Genomic DNA, 15,999 nt, shown 5'->3' on the forward strand with positions numbered 1-15,999 from the left:
TTTCCCCAACTTGGGCATTAATGCCTATGTCATCAGCCTTGCACAGCACATTAGTATGAGGAATCTTGCCAGTAGTTCTCATAGGAACATAGGAAACTGCCATATACTGAGTCAGACCATTGGTCGGTCTAGCTCAGTAGTGTCTTCACAGACTGGCAGCGGCTTCTCCAAGGTTGCAGGCAGGAATCTCTCTCAGCCCTATCTTGGAGAAGCCAGGGAGGGAACTTGAAACCTTCTGCTCTTCCCAGAGCGGCTTCATCCCCTGTGGGGAATATCTTGCAGTGCTCACACATCAAGTCTCCCATTCAGATGCAAACAGGACAGACCCTGCTTAGCTATGGGGACAAGTCATGCTTGCTACCACAAGACCAGCTGTCATCTCCATAAAGGGTAAAGCACTACACAGCATAAGGACACATTTAACTATCTGGTTGATTCACAGACAACCAATATGGCACCCATACTGAAAAGGAATAAAATGTGTGGGAACTATAAAATAGCTACCAATTTCCTTTGAATTTTTGTATAATTTCATGGAGGCAACATGGCATTTTACAGTCAGGATAGAATCAAGATGATCTTCAAGAACATTTTCAAAATAAATCGGAATCATGTGGGCAAGCAAAGGCTTTAATATGTATTGAATGATAAGCAGTTTGAAAGTTTCCCTAGAAGAAGAAGAAGAAGAAGAAGAAGAAGAAGAAGAAGAAGACAAGACTGACTTTGAAGAGAGAACAAACACTGCAACATTTCCCTCCCATTATTTCAAGTTGTAAATTGAAAGAGAAAATTCTTTCTTTCTGCACAGCACATAAGAAGTACTTGAATTACTCCATTCCAAATCACAACACTGGAGATAGACAAGAGCCGTCCATTTTTGCTGTAATTTTGAAAGAAATATTAGATGACTTTCTGTTTCTAACACATGTTCTTATAGTTGTGGATCTGGAATTTGATCACAATATTACTTTTATTTTCTGAATCTTGAATTCTTATGCATAAATGAATAGATGGTGTACATACAAAAGGAAACCTTTATATACTGTTTGTTTAAGTGACAGCCAGTGAAGGTGGCGCTGGGGGCGGTGGAGAGAGGCAACTTTAAAAGTAAATTAGCAGGTGCTTACCAGTGTTACTGCAGCACCTGCAAGCTGCCTTAAGGAGTGGCACTCCACCTGGCCTGTCGTGTGGGGTAGTGGTGCTCCGCCCGGCATCCTGCATAGAGCAGTGGCACAGAGGCCATTTGCATGGTAAGCATGGTGCTGCTGACCATGCAAATGGCCTCCACACAGGCACAGATGCCAGGGCCGCCCTGTCACCCTGCACAGGATGCAGGGCAGAGCACCACCGCTTGAGGCAGTTTGCAGGTGCTGTGGTAAGTCTGGAAAGCACCTGCTAATTTAATTTTAAAGGTGCCTACCAGGGGTGTAACTACCATTAGGCAAGGGGAGGCAGCTGCCCCCTCAGCACTGCCTTCACCGGCCACCAGTGGTTTGTATCAAGGGTGTAGCACAGGGCTGCTCAACTTCGGCCCTCCTGCAGATGTTGGCCTACAATTCCCATAATCCCTGGCTATCGGGGATTATGGGAGCTGTAGTTCAAAAACAGCTGGGGGGCCTAAGTTGAGCAGGCCTGGTATAGCAACATTGGAGTGGGCCTTAGAAGAAAAGTGCAAGATGGGCTCCAGCCACGGACCCCTGCCCTCCTTCAGAGAGGGGAGAGCAAAGAGCAAGCTGTCACGCAGCCAGTGGACCCCCCTTCCCTTAGGGGCCATGGGACATTTCTCCCCCTTTTTTCAATTGTAGCTACTACACCCCTGAACCTTGTATGTTTTTGAGGCAAATTTTACAGAGTTCTAAGCATAGAACTCCAGGTAATATCTAGTTTAGCTGGAAGACCTTCTTTATTTACATTGTCAGCTGGATTGTCAAAAAAAGTTTTAATATTCTGCTATTGATGCTACTGATGATTGAATGCAATCTTAAACACACTTACCACAGAGCAAGCCCCACTGAGCTCAATGGAACTTACTTCCAAGTAAATATATTTTGGCTGAGGATGGCTTTGTTTTATGATTGTTTATTGTAAATTAGCTTGACAAGCTTTTGGAAAGTTGTCCAATTACATTTCAAAATACAGGCACAACATCAAAACCATCATTTTAGATAATGCCTGAAAATTGAGTATGAAGAGCAACTGAAACTGGAAATAGGAATGGACAATTTAGCCTGAGCTACTAAGTTTAAGAGAGATGGGCATGTTTGCCCAAACCAGTTTGTTTTCCTGTAGCCTTCCCAGACGTTTTCCCACTTGCTTTTAACATGGCAGCTTTCAAATGTCAAGTGTGATTGGGTTTTCACTTGCCTACTGGACTCTATTGTGAAATCAAGTCAAGAATTAAAGTCTGTCAATAATTGGCATTGCCATGAGTTATTTAATTTCCTTTTAAATAAGTTCATTATTATTCCTTAGACATCAATCCATTTGCTCATTCATCGCTAAGAACATTCTACAGAAATAAGTCTTAAAATATGAATAAAGTTTCAGGTGGCAATTACTGCTGATTATGAATCTGGTGAAGAAAGGCATACACCACAAGTGTCACAACTGGGTGCCTGAAATTAGGTGCCTAAATCCACAATTAGACATCTGATTTTCAGAATGACCTCACTTTTAGTAGACAGGCTGAGTTGGGGCAAGACCACCTAATCAGTGAGGTCAGATATATCTGTGTGTGCTCAGCAGAGATATGCTAATCTCGCAACCTATCATAGCATAGCAACAAATCAGTTATGTTGCAAAAAGATGAATGAATGAATGAATGAATGAATCTTTATTTCAGTCAATGACCAGAACAAATTACAAATTACCACCAATTAATTAATAACCCCTCAGAAAATTGAATCGAAACACAAGAGAAACTACCCAAGGTAAAAACAAACAAACAAAAACCCTATGCCTACATAAAACTATCACACATAAAGCTTGCTAATCAAGTGAAGTGATCATCCTGTGACACACTTTGCTTGCCATTACACAAAGCTTAGCAGCATTTAAAAATATATCAGCAATATGATATATGCTTATTTCATAGCCCATGTGGCAGTGAGTGCTGTGCTACTCCATTACTGCTGAGTAGCAGTGCTTGAGTGAAAGTCCTATCAATGTATTAGTCCAGGAACAGCCAAGGACAGATCCAGTCTATAGGTTCAGTCTGTGTTTTGCAGGCATTACAGTGCTGCACCTCTGGAAAGACCTCTGTTGGACTCAATCCTGATTATATCCTTGGCCATGTAGCTTGGTAAAAGCCACTGTGCAATCAGAGCTTCTCATAGCTTGCAATGTGAACTGGTTCCCCTCTGCTCCTCAGTTGTTATCCAGTGGCAGGTGTGGACTTTTTGGTTAATCCATTCCTTGATCCAGGCCAGCTTTCGAATGGGGCTTTAGTTACTTGTATTCCAGTCCTGGAGCAGAGGTGAGGCTAACAAGCAGCCAGCAGCAAGAGCACGGAAAAGCAGTCTGCACTCGCCTCTCTGTACATAATATCTATTTCATTAAACTATTAATATTCCCAATTCTACTCCCCTGCCTTGTCCTTGCATACCACAAGGCTTGCATTTATATAGCTTACATTCATATGGCTTACAGAGCAGATGGCAGTGCTTATCTATGCATCTGATTTCTGCAGCAAAAGATGCTGGTAGAGGCAGAAGAGCAAACCAGCTTTTTTTTTTTAGTCAGTTGGCTACCCAAGTTAAGTGATGGTGATGGGTGACCCTCCTCTGCTTGTCACTCTTCTGCCATTCTGGAAAATCAGCACATTCCTGCTGTTTGTGAGATTTCCCATCATTGTTAAAAAGACATCAGTGGACATATAAAATGGAAGTTTAAATTACTTCAGAATGTATCCCACTTAAGCATTGTTCATATGATTACTTACTCTTGGATATTACTTTCCTCTGTCATATGCATACAGGAAAAATGTGAGTGTGGACAATATTTAGGGTTGATTGCAATAGTCTCTGTACAATTAATATTCATTGGATTTTGCAGATTCAAATTGCCTGCATCTGGATCCAATGTCATTTTCAGTTTTGCAAGAAAGGCTTTTATGGACACTTACAAATCGGAATGAAATGTACTAAGACATAAAAATGGAATCGTTTATTATAATTAATATGATTAGGTCATCACTTTCAGAAATGAGGATATGAACCAAAAGAAATTTGAGGAAGGTTCTTATTTGAGCTGAGAAGTACTCTTCATTTAAGCTTTAATTTAGAGTGAAGTAGGCAGAGGTGTGAACTCCTGATTACGAGGCATGTGCACTTTAGAACAGGTTACTCCTGGGGAAAAGTGATAAAGAGAGTTAGGAGATGATGTTCACTGAATATATTAAAATGTTTAAGACTCAATTCCCATCTCTTCAGATTTACTCTTTAAGTGGCCTCCCCATTTCATATTCGTGAGAACTTCTATGAACAGTCGTTATTCTAACATATTGTATAATCTCATAATAAACTATTCAAGTAGCGTGCCCATGTATACACACACATTATTGTATCTGAATTCCTGTCACCAACCAAATTTATCTACGACTTTCTTTCCAGACTTTTCAGCTACTCCTTTAGGATCCAATTTTTTGACTTTCATTTAAGTCACATGGAGTTGTCTTACTGATTTTGATCATCAGTACTTCATCCTTCAACAGCAACAGCAACTTCTTTGGCAATATTGAAGAATGCTTTATGAAAGCGGACTTGGGCACAATATAATTAGAAAAATGTCCTTTAAACAAGAAATGCTCTATGAATCCTCACACTTGAATTAAATGTTGGTAACCAGCCCAAAGGATGTCAACTGTGCTGTAAGATTTTTCTTCATGGAGAGCTGGCTTAATTTCTCAGCTGCTGTCTTTCAGAATTCTGGAAACTTCTTTTACTAACATCACAAGATTATGTTCCCATATGCTTTTTAAAATACAGTACATAGTGGATACATAGAAATAGACTGAGATCCGAGAGACGAGGCGGGGGGAGGGAGAGAGAGATGTGGGATGTTGGAGCTTTGCTCCCTGTTTTGCATTTCCTTTATGTATTCCTTTCGCATTTCATAAGATAGTATAGCATTTTAATAATGGAATTGCACATTCTATGTAACTTGGGTCTACTCCTGAAAATGGCAGCCCTGTGTTCAATTCCCTGTGTTGCTATCATAGGGAGAAGAGCTGGTCTTGTGGTAGCACGCACGAGTTTTCCCCTTTGCTAAGCAGGGTCTGCCCTAGTTTGCATTTGAATGGGAGACCACATGTGAGCACTGTCAGATATTCCCCTTAGGGAAGAGCACCTGCATCCTCGCATGCAGAAGGTTCCAAACTCCTTCCCTGGCATCTCCAGATAGGGCCGAGAGAGACTCCTGCCTGAAACCTTGGAGAAGTCACTGCCAGTCTGTGTAGACAATACTGAGCTAGATGGACCAATGTCTGACTCAGTACAAGGCACTCCTATGTTCCCTCTCCCCTTCCATAACATCAAGTTCAGCTTTGCAACACCCTCTCCTGAGCCCTGCCCAAGGCTTTGTCTAGCTGAAAGCTTTGCCTCAGTAGCTACTGAGTGGATTAACTGCCTCCTGGCGGTCAGCAGAGCTAGCCAGCCTGCCTGCCGGTCACTAGCTTAAACTAGACATTTCAGAAGATGGACTCTGAACAGAGGACCGTTGTTTTTTGAAAAAGCCTCACCTCCATATTCTTTGTAACATTTATTCTGCCCCAAAGATCCAGTAGTACTGTCCTCCTTTGCGAGTAGTATATGGAAGACAAAATCACATGGAAGTCTACAGCAGCACATCCTGTACATCATGCAGCAGTATGAAGAAAACCCAGGGTTAGGGCAGCACGTTAGTAGATATCCAGTCCACTGTATTTAAACCAATCAATTTTTATTAAGGTCAATATTTATTTATTTATTCATTCATTTGATTTCTATACCGCCCTTCCAAAAGTGGCTCAGGGCGGTTTACACAGAGAAATAACAAATAAATAAGATGGAGCCCTGTCCCCAAAGGGCTCACAATCTAAAAAGAAACATGAGATAGACACCAGCAACAGTCACTGGAGGCCAAAAATAGGCCAATTTTAAAAAAAAAAAAAAAAACCCAAACCCAGTATTTTCTACAACAGACAAACCTAAATAAAACCAACATAACAATAATTAAATGGTCAAAAGAAGAAACAGAAATTATTGACTCAAAGCACGGAAATGTCTACAGTATTTAGACTGGAAACCTATTTTACTAGGATCAAAAGATTATGCTCCCATATTTTTTTTTAACATAAGGTATATAGTAGATCTATAGATGTAGACTGAGATACAAAAAAGGGAGATATATATGTGGGATGCTAGAACTTTGCTTCCTGTTTTGCATTTCATTTTCCTGTTCCTTTGGCATTCTTCTTGCCAAAAAATAAGCCACTGTGCAGGAAGCAATGTTGTGGCCAGGTGTATGTTGTTTGGCCACACACTATATAGGAGGCCCTCTTTATTTGTGGGAGTTCTGTTTCCACCTAATTCCGTAGATAATGAAACCGCAAATAAAGATATGTTAATCCTATGGGGACTGGGGGGTTAAGTTCCTGTGTTCCTGCTGAAAATTAAAAGAAAAAGTACGGTGGAGCAGAAATAGACATAGGACCTTTCTCTCCAGCTCTCAAGCAATGCCCCCCAAACTTCCAAATCCTCCAATTTTTGTTCTTTTTGAGAGTTTTCTCTCTCTTTCTCTCTCTCTCTCTTTTTTTAACAGAAAAGAACCACAAAATGGCTTAGCAGTACAAAATGGCAGCAGCAAATGACATCAGAAGTCGTTTTTGGCCACTCAAGAGCCGCGGCTAGGTGAAAATAACCCCATTTTTGCCACACAAATAAAGAAACTGAGTCCCTTTGACCCAACCACAGATGTGCAAAACCATGAGTGCTGGGACCATGGATAATGAGGGATACACACACACACACACACACACACATACATATACACATCTTTGTACTGCAACTTGAAACACCAATTTATTTCATTGAAATCTAGATAAAAACTCTTGGAAAAGTCAAAATACCATATACAAAAACCCGTTTTACAGAAAGCTTGTAGGCAGCAGTACAAGATCCAAGTGAAAGATAAATAAAAAAGTTAAAAATAGAAAACTCACACCAAGAGCCTATTCAGGGCATAATGTAACATAATTATCAATGTATTCCAGTGAAAGGACATGGAAATGGTTCTAGAATTAAATGATACTGAAGTTGATATTTGTGGCCAGTTGCACCAATTCAGCTAAAGTTAGCCATAATTAAGTTCTACTGAAACCAATGGAGCAAGTTAACTTAAGTCCTGTCCTGTTGCTTTTCATGAGACTAAGTCACAAGTACTACTAGGGAAGGCTCCTTCATTATAAAAAAGCTTTTTCAGCTTTTTAAAAACTTGTTTTTAAATAGTTCTGAATATTTAATTGTTGTTTTATGATGCTTTTAATTGTTAATTATTGTTTTATGTTTTATAATTTTTGTTTTAATGATTAATTGATTTTAATGGTGTTTTAATGTAAACCGCCCTGAGCCTTTTGGAAGGGCGGTATAAAAGTTTTAATAATAAATAAATAAATAAATTATGGACTGTGCCCCCCCCCCCCGGAATAAAGGAGGGGGGAAACAGCTAAAGAGTATTCAATCTTATACTAGCAGTCACTGCATTAACCAAAGGTTTTGGTTTTCCCATTACTACTGGTGGAATTCAGACATAAAAGGAAACTGGAGACCCCTTAACCTCCAGTTTCCATTACCTGCACATCCAGATTAGGGGAAATTGAGTTTGCGGGGGAAAGGGACCTGCCATTTCCCTCCCGGAATTCCCGTCTCAACTTTTGGTTCAGAGTGCAGTTTGGGTGCTGCAAACTCCAGCTTTACATCTAGATGTTGACATCACAGTTTTGGCTCCACGGAAATGGAGTTCAGGGATGAAGCTCCTCCCTTGTTGAAGCCCGATTGGCTGTGCAGGTTGTCCTTCTATCAAGAAGGAAGTCTACACAGCCAGTTCTCCTGCCTCTCTGCAGAGAGGCAGCTCTCATAAACGTGGAGGGAGGGGCATGGAACATCTGAACAGGACCACTGTATCTCATATTCTAGCAGAGAGAGGGAAGGAATTAAAGAGTACATCCACTCCACTAATTTGCTAGTCAATGACCGAATAAACTTATATCTATCCACTCCACTAACCAATCATGTTGTTTGTCTCATAGTTGCACTGCTCTCAGACTGGAGCAAGGAACGGTAGGATATTTATAGGGAGAATCACATGATAGACCTTGTTTTCCATAGGCAGCTTCACATTTCCACAAAACTCTATTCTCTCTTAGTCCCTTTGCCAGAAGTTTCACCCAATGTGCTGTGCTGACACTTTGAGTGTATGAGTGGTGTTAAATTTGAAAGAGCAAAAATGTAGGTCTGAGCTAGTGGTGTGTGAGCGAGCTGGCCATTCAGTCAGATTGGTTTGAATCTGGATCAGATTTGAACCAACTGTCATGTCTCCACCTGGGCACTCTGAAGAGGAGTGGGGGGCAAGGGACTTACCAGGAAGTGGAAGTGGAGAGGCGCTTGAGGAGGATCAGGTCTGTGATCTGAGTGGGGAGGTAGTTGAGACAGGCCAGGGCGAGTGTCTGCCGCAGGAGGAGCCAGCAGGGCCGAGTGATCTTTGGAGGGAAGGATCAGGATCAGAGCCAGAGAATGAAGGGCTGTTATCTCCTAGAGGATGCAGGTGGAAAAGGCGTCAACAGTAGGTGATGGAATTACAAAGAAGTAGCCAACTATTGTCTGTTGTCTTGTTTTTTGTGCTTGTTTGATATGTTTTTAGCTTGGTGTTTTTATTGCATGGTGTTTTTATTGCTTTTATTGTATGTTTTAATTTTTGTAAACTGCCTTGGGGTTTTCTTTTAATGAAGGGCAGTATAGAAATGTAAAAATAAAAATAAAAAATAAAATAAAAACTATTGGCAAGAAGACAGCATGAGAAAGATTGAATTTATGGCAGCTGGCAGGGGTGGAGTGCTGATTATGTGCAGGTAACCATGGTCTATAAATTTGGCACCTTGTGCCTTGATCAGACTGCTGGAAACAACATGTCTAATCAGCCTTGTGCTTTTTGTCAGATAATTTGTGGCCCTGGAATTTGGACTTCTGGAGTTTTGCTAGAAAGCCTGAGTCATAGGATATTTACTGGGAGTGTGGTGCTTTGACGTCTTGTTTCTATATTCAAATCACCGTTTGTTGAAACTTGACATTTATCAGTAAAGCTGAAACTTGAGCTGCAACTACAACTGGCTATTGTGTTGTAAATCTATGGTCAGCTCCTTCAGTTGGGTGAGCTCGTGACACCGACCTGGCCTGGTCCAGGTTTGGGCTTGGCCAAACTGGGTCCAGTCTGGTCATCAATCCAAGCCAAGCAGGCTCTCAGGCCAGCTCAGGGGTAATATTTGTAAAGGGGAATATGACTAGGATTCCCTTTTACAAGAATTTGGATTTTCGGTGATTTGGTTCAGGACCCGAACCGAATCACCCCTGTTCTGTTTTGTGCCCGAATATGGGCCACCCGAATCACCCTTGATTCGGTTCGGATTCAGATTTAATCTGAATCTGAATCTGAATCGATTTGGGGGGTAAAAAAGGGCCCAGGGGCAAAATTTTGGGGTGGGGTGGTAGTTCCCAATGAGTGGAAACTACCACCATAATTTCAGGGGGATTGGGCAAACGGCTGATTTTTGGGGAATTTTTGAAGTTTTAGTAACTTTGAGGCAGTTCGGGGGCATAGCATGGGATCTGGGCAAAAAGAGTGGGGTTGGGTGGTAGTGCCTAATGGGTGCAGGCTACCACCCCAATTTCAGGGGGATTAGGCAAAGGGATGATTTTTGGGGAATTTCTGAAGTTTTCATGTCTTTGGGGCAGATTGGGGCATATTGGGGCAGAAATTGGGGCCTGGGGCAGAATAGTGGGGTGGAGTGGTAGTGCCTGATGGGTGGAGGCTACCACCCCAATTTCAGGGGGATTGGGCAGATGGCTGAATTTTGGGGAATTTTTGAAGTTTTGGTGTCTTTGGGGCAGATTGGGGGCAGAAAGTGGATCTGCCCCAAAAGAGTGGGGTGGGCTGGTAGATAGTGTCTAATGGGTGGAGGCTACCACCTGTCCCCAATTTCAGAGTGATTGGGCAGAGGGCTGGATTTTGGTGAATTTCTGAGGTTTTTCTTCATTAGGTGCAGTGTGCTAGATTGATATTCATAGTAAATGAGAGTGTGAAAAAGTGAAAGTGGGGTCATGAGAGTTCTTTAATTGAAAAAAATCTCATTTGCTATCATTGAATGAGAATTCACACCTCAGAAGTTTTCTGAAGGGATGTTATTCCCTTATTTTCTGAGGTGTGACAAGACGCAGACAGGAAAAAGAAAAAAAGGAAAGAAAAAAAAAACACAGAGCCAACATAAACAACGACAACAGCTGACATGTGCAGCAATAAACACAACAAAAACAATAAATAACATAGCAAACATACAGGAAGACAACATCCAACCACACACATGTGGAAACTTAGACCAGAAATGTGAATTCTGCAATGCTAAACATTTCAAAGGCGAAAGACCCACAGACCATAAATTCACACAATGCTGCTCAAAGGGAAAAGTAAGCCTACCCCCTATTAAAACCAACCCACTCATCCAGCACCTGATGGCAGGACAACATGAGCACAGCAAGAACTTCATGGAGAATGTCAGATCTTTAAACGGTGCCCTAGCATTTGCCTCCATGGGAGCAAACATTGTGCCACCACCAGGCCATGGGCCGTAATGGTTCTGAATACTAGGGGTGTGCATTTCGGGTTTTCGGTGATTCGGCTCGGGACCCGAGCCGAATCACCTTTGTTCTGTTCTGTGTCCGAATTTTGCTGACCCGAATCACCCCCGATTCGTTTCGGATTCGGATTTAATCCGAATCCGAATCCGAATCGATTCGGATCAGCAAAAAGGACCCTGGAGCCAAAAGAGTGGGGTGGGGTGATAGTGCCTAATGGGTGTAGGCTACCACCCAAATTTCAGGGGGATGGGACAAAGGGCTGATTTTTTGTGATTTTTTGAAGTTTTCTTGGGTGCAGCAGAGTGATTGATTCATTCATTCATGCAACATATAGTACTCTCAACTCTAGATGACCCTAACACTCTCACTTTTCTCTCACTCTCTCCTTAATTACTATGACGAGTATGGGAATGAATCAATCTAGCACTCTGCTCTGCTGCACCCAAGAAAACCCTCAGAAATTCACAAAAAATCAGCCCTCTGTCCCACCCCCCTGAAATTGGGGTGGCAGCCTACACCCATTAGGCACTACCACCCCACCCCACTCTTTTGGGGCAGATACACTTTCTGCCCCCCCATCTGCCCCAAAGACACAAAACCCTCAGAAATTCACAAAAAATCAGCCCTCTGTCCCACCCCCCTGAAATTGGGGTGGCAGCCTACACCCATTAGGCACTACCACCCCACCCCACTCTTTTGGGGCAGATACACTTTCTGCCCCCCCATCTGCCCCAAAGACACAAAAACTTCAAAAAATCACAAAAAATCAGCCCTTTGCCCCATCCCCCTGAAATTGGGGTGGCAGCCTACACCCATTAGGCACTACCACCCCACCCCACCCCACTCTGCTGCCCCATATCCCACTCCAAGTCCAGCAACAGTGCCCTGCCCTGAACCTCACCTCATCCAAACTTTTTTCGCCCACTACAGTAAACAGACAGGCACAGCCAGGAGGGAACACGCATAGCATGTGGAGGACGCACGCAAGACAACAACACTCCGCAAGTGGAGCAGCAAGGCTTTGCATGTTGTTGTTGCCCCTCCTCGCCCACACAGCTTTGAAGAGTAACGGATGATGATGGCAGATAAGAAGAGAATGGCAGCACGCACGTGTCTCTGGACATTTCTTTTCCTGTCTGACTCTGTGGCATGAGATCGCCACATCTATGTATGGGCAAGCACAATCTTCAAATAAAATGCTGTCAATCAACTCGCAAACATGACCCGATCTTCATTTGGAAACATAATGCAATGATGCATCTCCCCACACACATGCACAGGCACAGTGAATTGCACCTGTCCTGTCCTTTACCGGGCCCCACACGGACACACCACTCCACACCACATCACACAACAACACCACACACCACGAAGAGGTCTCTGCAACAAAGCAAGCTAGAATTTTTGCAGGCTTTTTCGGATTGCATCCCAATGCATGCCGCAGATACTGGGCAGAAAAACTGTGCAATCACATGATACGACATTACCACTAGTTCGGAGTCTAGAAGATGCCTTTATTCCCCTGTGTGTGTGCACTGTGCGGGTTTGCTGCTCAAGGCACTCACTCTGCAAGAGGGTTAGGGCTGAAAAGGGCTGTGTCGCCTCAGGTTGCAATGTGTGCTCTCTCTGTCTGCGTGAGACAGACATTTGTGTGAGGGCTGCACCAGCATCAAGCTCATCATTGGCAACACAGCTTTTTGGGCGGAGGGGAGGGGAGGGTGGGTGCATGTGTGTGTGTGTGCCGCTTCAGGCACAGCAGTAGTACTACTCCCATTGTGGCCAGAAAAAGCAGGCAGCAGCAGAGCAGACCATCTCACTCAGCGGCGGCGGCGACAACCTAATAGCTCAGTAGACCAAGGCAAACCACATATTTGGATTTGAACAGAGGAGAGCATGAAGATTAAGAAAGAAGTAAACTAGACATCACCTGACAAGCAAGCCGAAATCAGAAATAATTACATCACATTGAGAAACGCAGCAGACAGACCTTTTTTAGATTTCAGCTTCAATGCAATTGTTCATGGGAGGAAGCAATGATGACAGTTTTAGCAGGCAAGCAGGCTAGCAATTAGCGGCAAGCCCACTCAGTGTGTGTGCCCCCCTCGCCAGGAGGCACAGGCCCATTGCACAGAGCCACTACTCTCCCCCAGGGATGTCCCTTCCAATCCTGACTGTGCCCCCCACACACGCACACGCAGCAGCCTGTCTCTGAGGTTGTGGATGGATGGTGCGCTGCCCTACGGCCCAGCCTTCAGCACTGGGCAAGTGGGTGCTCCCAGCATCGGGGGGGGCCCACCACAGATTTCTTCTGCAGAGACAGCGACTACAGCTCCCATTGTCCCTAGTCTTGATGGTGGCCAGCCATCGGGACAGTGGGAAATGGGAGTTGTAGTCTCTCTCTGCCACATCTGTGGTAACCCCTCCCTCATGCTGGGAGCACTCACCAATGGAGGTGAATGGGAAAATTTTTCTGCATTGAAGTCAATGGAGAAAAAAGGCGGGAAATTCAAAGAGCTGTCAGAATTAAAATGGAGGGGGAGGAAGAAGGCAATTCTGCAGCCACAAAATGGAGGCTGCAGACATGCCCACGGAGGTCCGAATCACCCGAATTTTTTTCCACGAAATCGGGGTGATTCGGATCGGGCACAGAAATTTTCGGAGGTGCGCAGGGGTGATTCGGATCGGCTCCGAATCACCCGAAATTCGTTGTTTCAGGCACAGAACGATCTGTGCCCGAAACGAAATGCACGTCCCTACTGAATACATGGCACAATTTGCCACCGAGCAGGCACGTTGCACCCACAGCAGGGCCAAGACAGACAATATGCACAATTATACATCTTAGACCCCACAGAGGCGGCAGAAAGAAGATTACATAATAAATCCAATACAAAAATCAACCCACAACTTATGCAAGCTCTAAGTGTACATTTTGCAGAAAACAATCCCTTTGCTGAGGCTTGCAAAATGCTACACCAAGTAGAAACAGAGTGTCAAGAGGATGCAGAACAGACAGGCAATGCAATTAGGGAAGTAACCTTGACCATAGTCCAAGACTGTGAAAATGACCCAAGACGTTATAATGCACCGCAGCATAATGAGGTAGCATTTATTTTCAAAAATAATGACGGAGAGCCACCACTGGAAAGAGATCTACTAATCCACTGTAAACCCGGAGCAGGCAACCCAGACCATAAAATTACACAAAGAATAAGTGTCCTCGATCCCAACCTAGAGCCCATGGTGTACCCATTACTATTCCCCAATGGAGAACAAAGCTGGGGGATAGACATACCTTTACAACTTAGGCCACAAGCCTTAAAGAATTTAACAAAGCAACCATGTGCACCAAGAGTACGAGTCACCCAGATGCAGTACTATGGCCACCGTCTATCCATCAGTGACAACTTCAACGCCTTCCTAAATGCAGGACGCCTAATGCAGCAGTACATGGTAGATGCATATGTAAAAACAGAGGCCAACAGACTCAATTTCGTACGACAAAATCAGCCAAAATTACGAGTTGAGAAATACTCAGGATTGATGGACCACTTAAATGAAACAGCCAATACAACAGGCAAAATTCCAGGAAAGACATTTATTTTGCCATCCTCATTTGCAGGTAGCCCCAGAAACATGCTCCAGAACTATCAGGACGCCATGGCTATTGTCAGAAAATACGGAAAACCAGATCTCTTCATCACAATGACATGCAACCCAAAGTGGAGTGAAATTGTAGACAACCTAGAACAGGGCCAAACTGCTGCAGCACGACCAGATATAGTGGCAAGAGTCTTCCACCTGAAACTAAGATCCCTAATTGATGACATCTACAAGAAACATATATTTGGCCCACCAACAGCCATTGTGTATGTCATAGAGTTCCAAAAAAGAGGCTTGCCACATGCGCACATATTGCTCATCCTAACTGAGCACTATAAGCCAAAAACCGAAACATCCATCGATAACATAGTGTCTGGAGAAATCCTGGACATTGAAAAAACACCACGGCTGCATGAAATAGTAACAAAGCATATGATCCACGGACCATGTGTAACTCACAATCGACATTCACCATGTATGTCGAATGAAAAATGCACAAAAGAATTCCCAAAAGAGTACCAAGAACAGACTATTGCAAACATCAACGGATACCCCAAATACAGAAGAAGAAACACCGGAGAAAGCAAAATACAGAAAGGAAAACCAATAGATAACAAATGGGTTGTACCATATAATTCATTTTTGGCCCTAAAATATAACTGCCACATCAACATCGAAGTCTGCACATCAGTGAGGAGTGTAAAATACCTATTCAAATATGTATACAAGGGCCACGATTGCGCAAAAGTAGAAATCCTAGAACCAGACACTTTGAACCATGATGAGATCAAAACCTACCTAGATACAAGGTATGTCAGTGCGCCAGAAGCAGCATGGCGACTAAATGGATTCGAGATGCATTACCAATCCCATACAGTACACAGACTGGCAGTGCATCTCCCAGATGAACAAGCAGTAATTTTCAACCCAGAAGACATTGGCGCAGCAACCGACAGAGCAGCAAGCCGTGAAACACAACTGACAGCATGGTTCAAATTAAATCAGCAAGACGAGAAGGCAAGACACATATTATACGCAGACATCCCAGTATATTATGTCTTTGACAAAGCCAACAGCACATGGAAAATTAGGCAGCGTGGGGCTGAAAAAGTGATTGGCAGAATGTATTCTGCAAATTTGCAAACAGACCAAGAGCGCTATTGCCTACGCCTCCTACTGCTGCATGTGTCAGGAGCAACATCCTATGGAAACCTCAGAACCGTGGATGGAATTGAATACCTAACTTTCCAAGAAGCAGCAAAAACAAGAGGACTCATAAACGATGAAAAGGTGTGGGAAAGTACACTCGAAGATGCAGCACAATACAACATGCCCACGCAAATCAGAGAACTCTTTGCCTACATCTGTGTCTTTGCATCCCTCCAAAACATGCAGGAGCTATTTACAAAATATGAACACTACCTCATCGAGGATTATGTCCATAAACATCTACAGCACAATAAAGATTGCACAGTATGTCGTGACCTCGCCCTCCAGGAAACTGCAAAAATTT

At 43.4% G+C, this 15,999-nt stretch overlaps 1 protein-coding gene across 1 annotated transcript in view; it reads right to left on the reverse strand.

Moving 5' to 3' along the window:
* Positions 1–2,818: 2,818 nt before the first annotated feature.
* LOC128324251 (uncharacterized) overlaps positions 2,819–15,999 on the reverse strand; it is a 150,915-nt gene continuing 137,734 nt past the window's right edge. Inside the window, exon 2 of the mRNA XM_053248578.1 lies at positions 2,819–4,346. Within this exon, the coding sequence (XP_053104553.1) occupies positions 4,279–4,346 (68 nt within the window). The 3' untranslated portion in view covers positions 2,819–4,278. The remainder of the gene's footprint in view (positions 4,347–15,999) is intronic.

This window comes from Hemicordylus capensis, chromosome 4, assembly GCF_027244095.1.
Source record: "Hemicordylus capensis ecotype Gifberg chromosome 4, rHemCap1.1.pri, whole genome shotgun sequence".
NCBI classification, from domain to species: Eukaryota; Metazoa; Chordata; class Lepidosauria; order Squamata; family Cordylidae; genus Hemicordylus; species Hemicordylus capensis.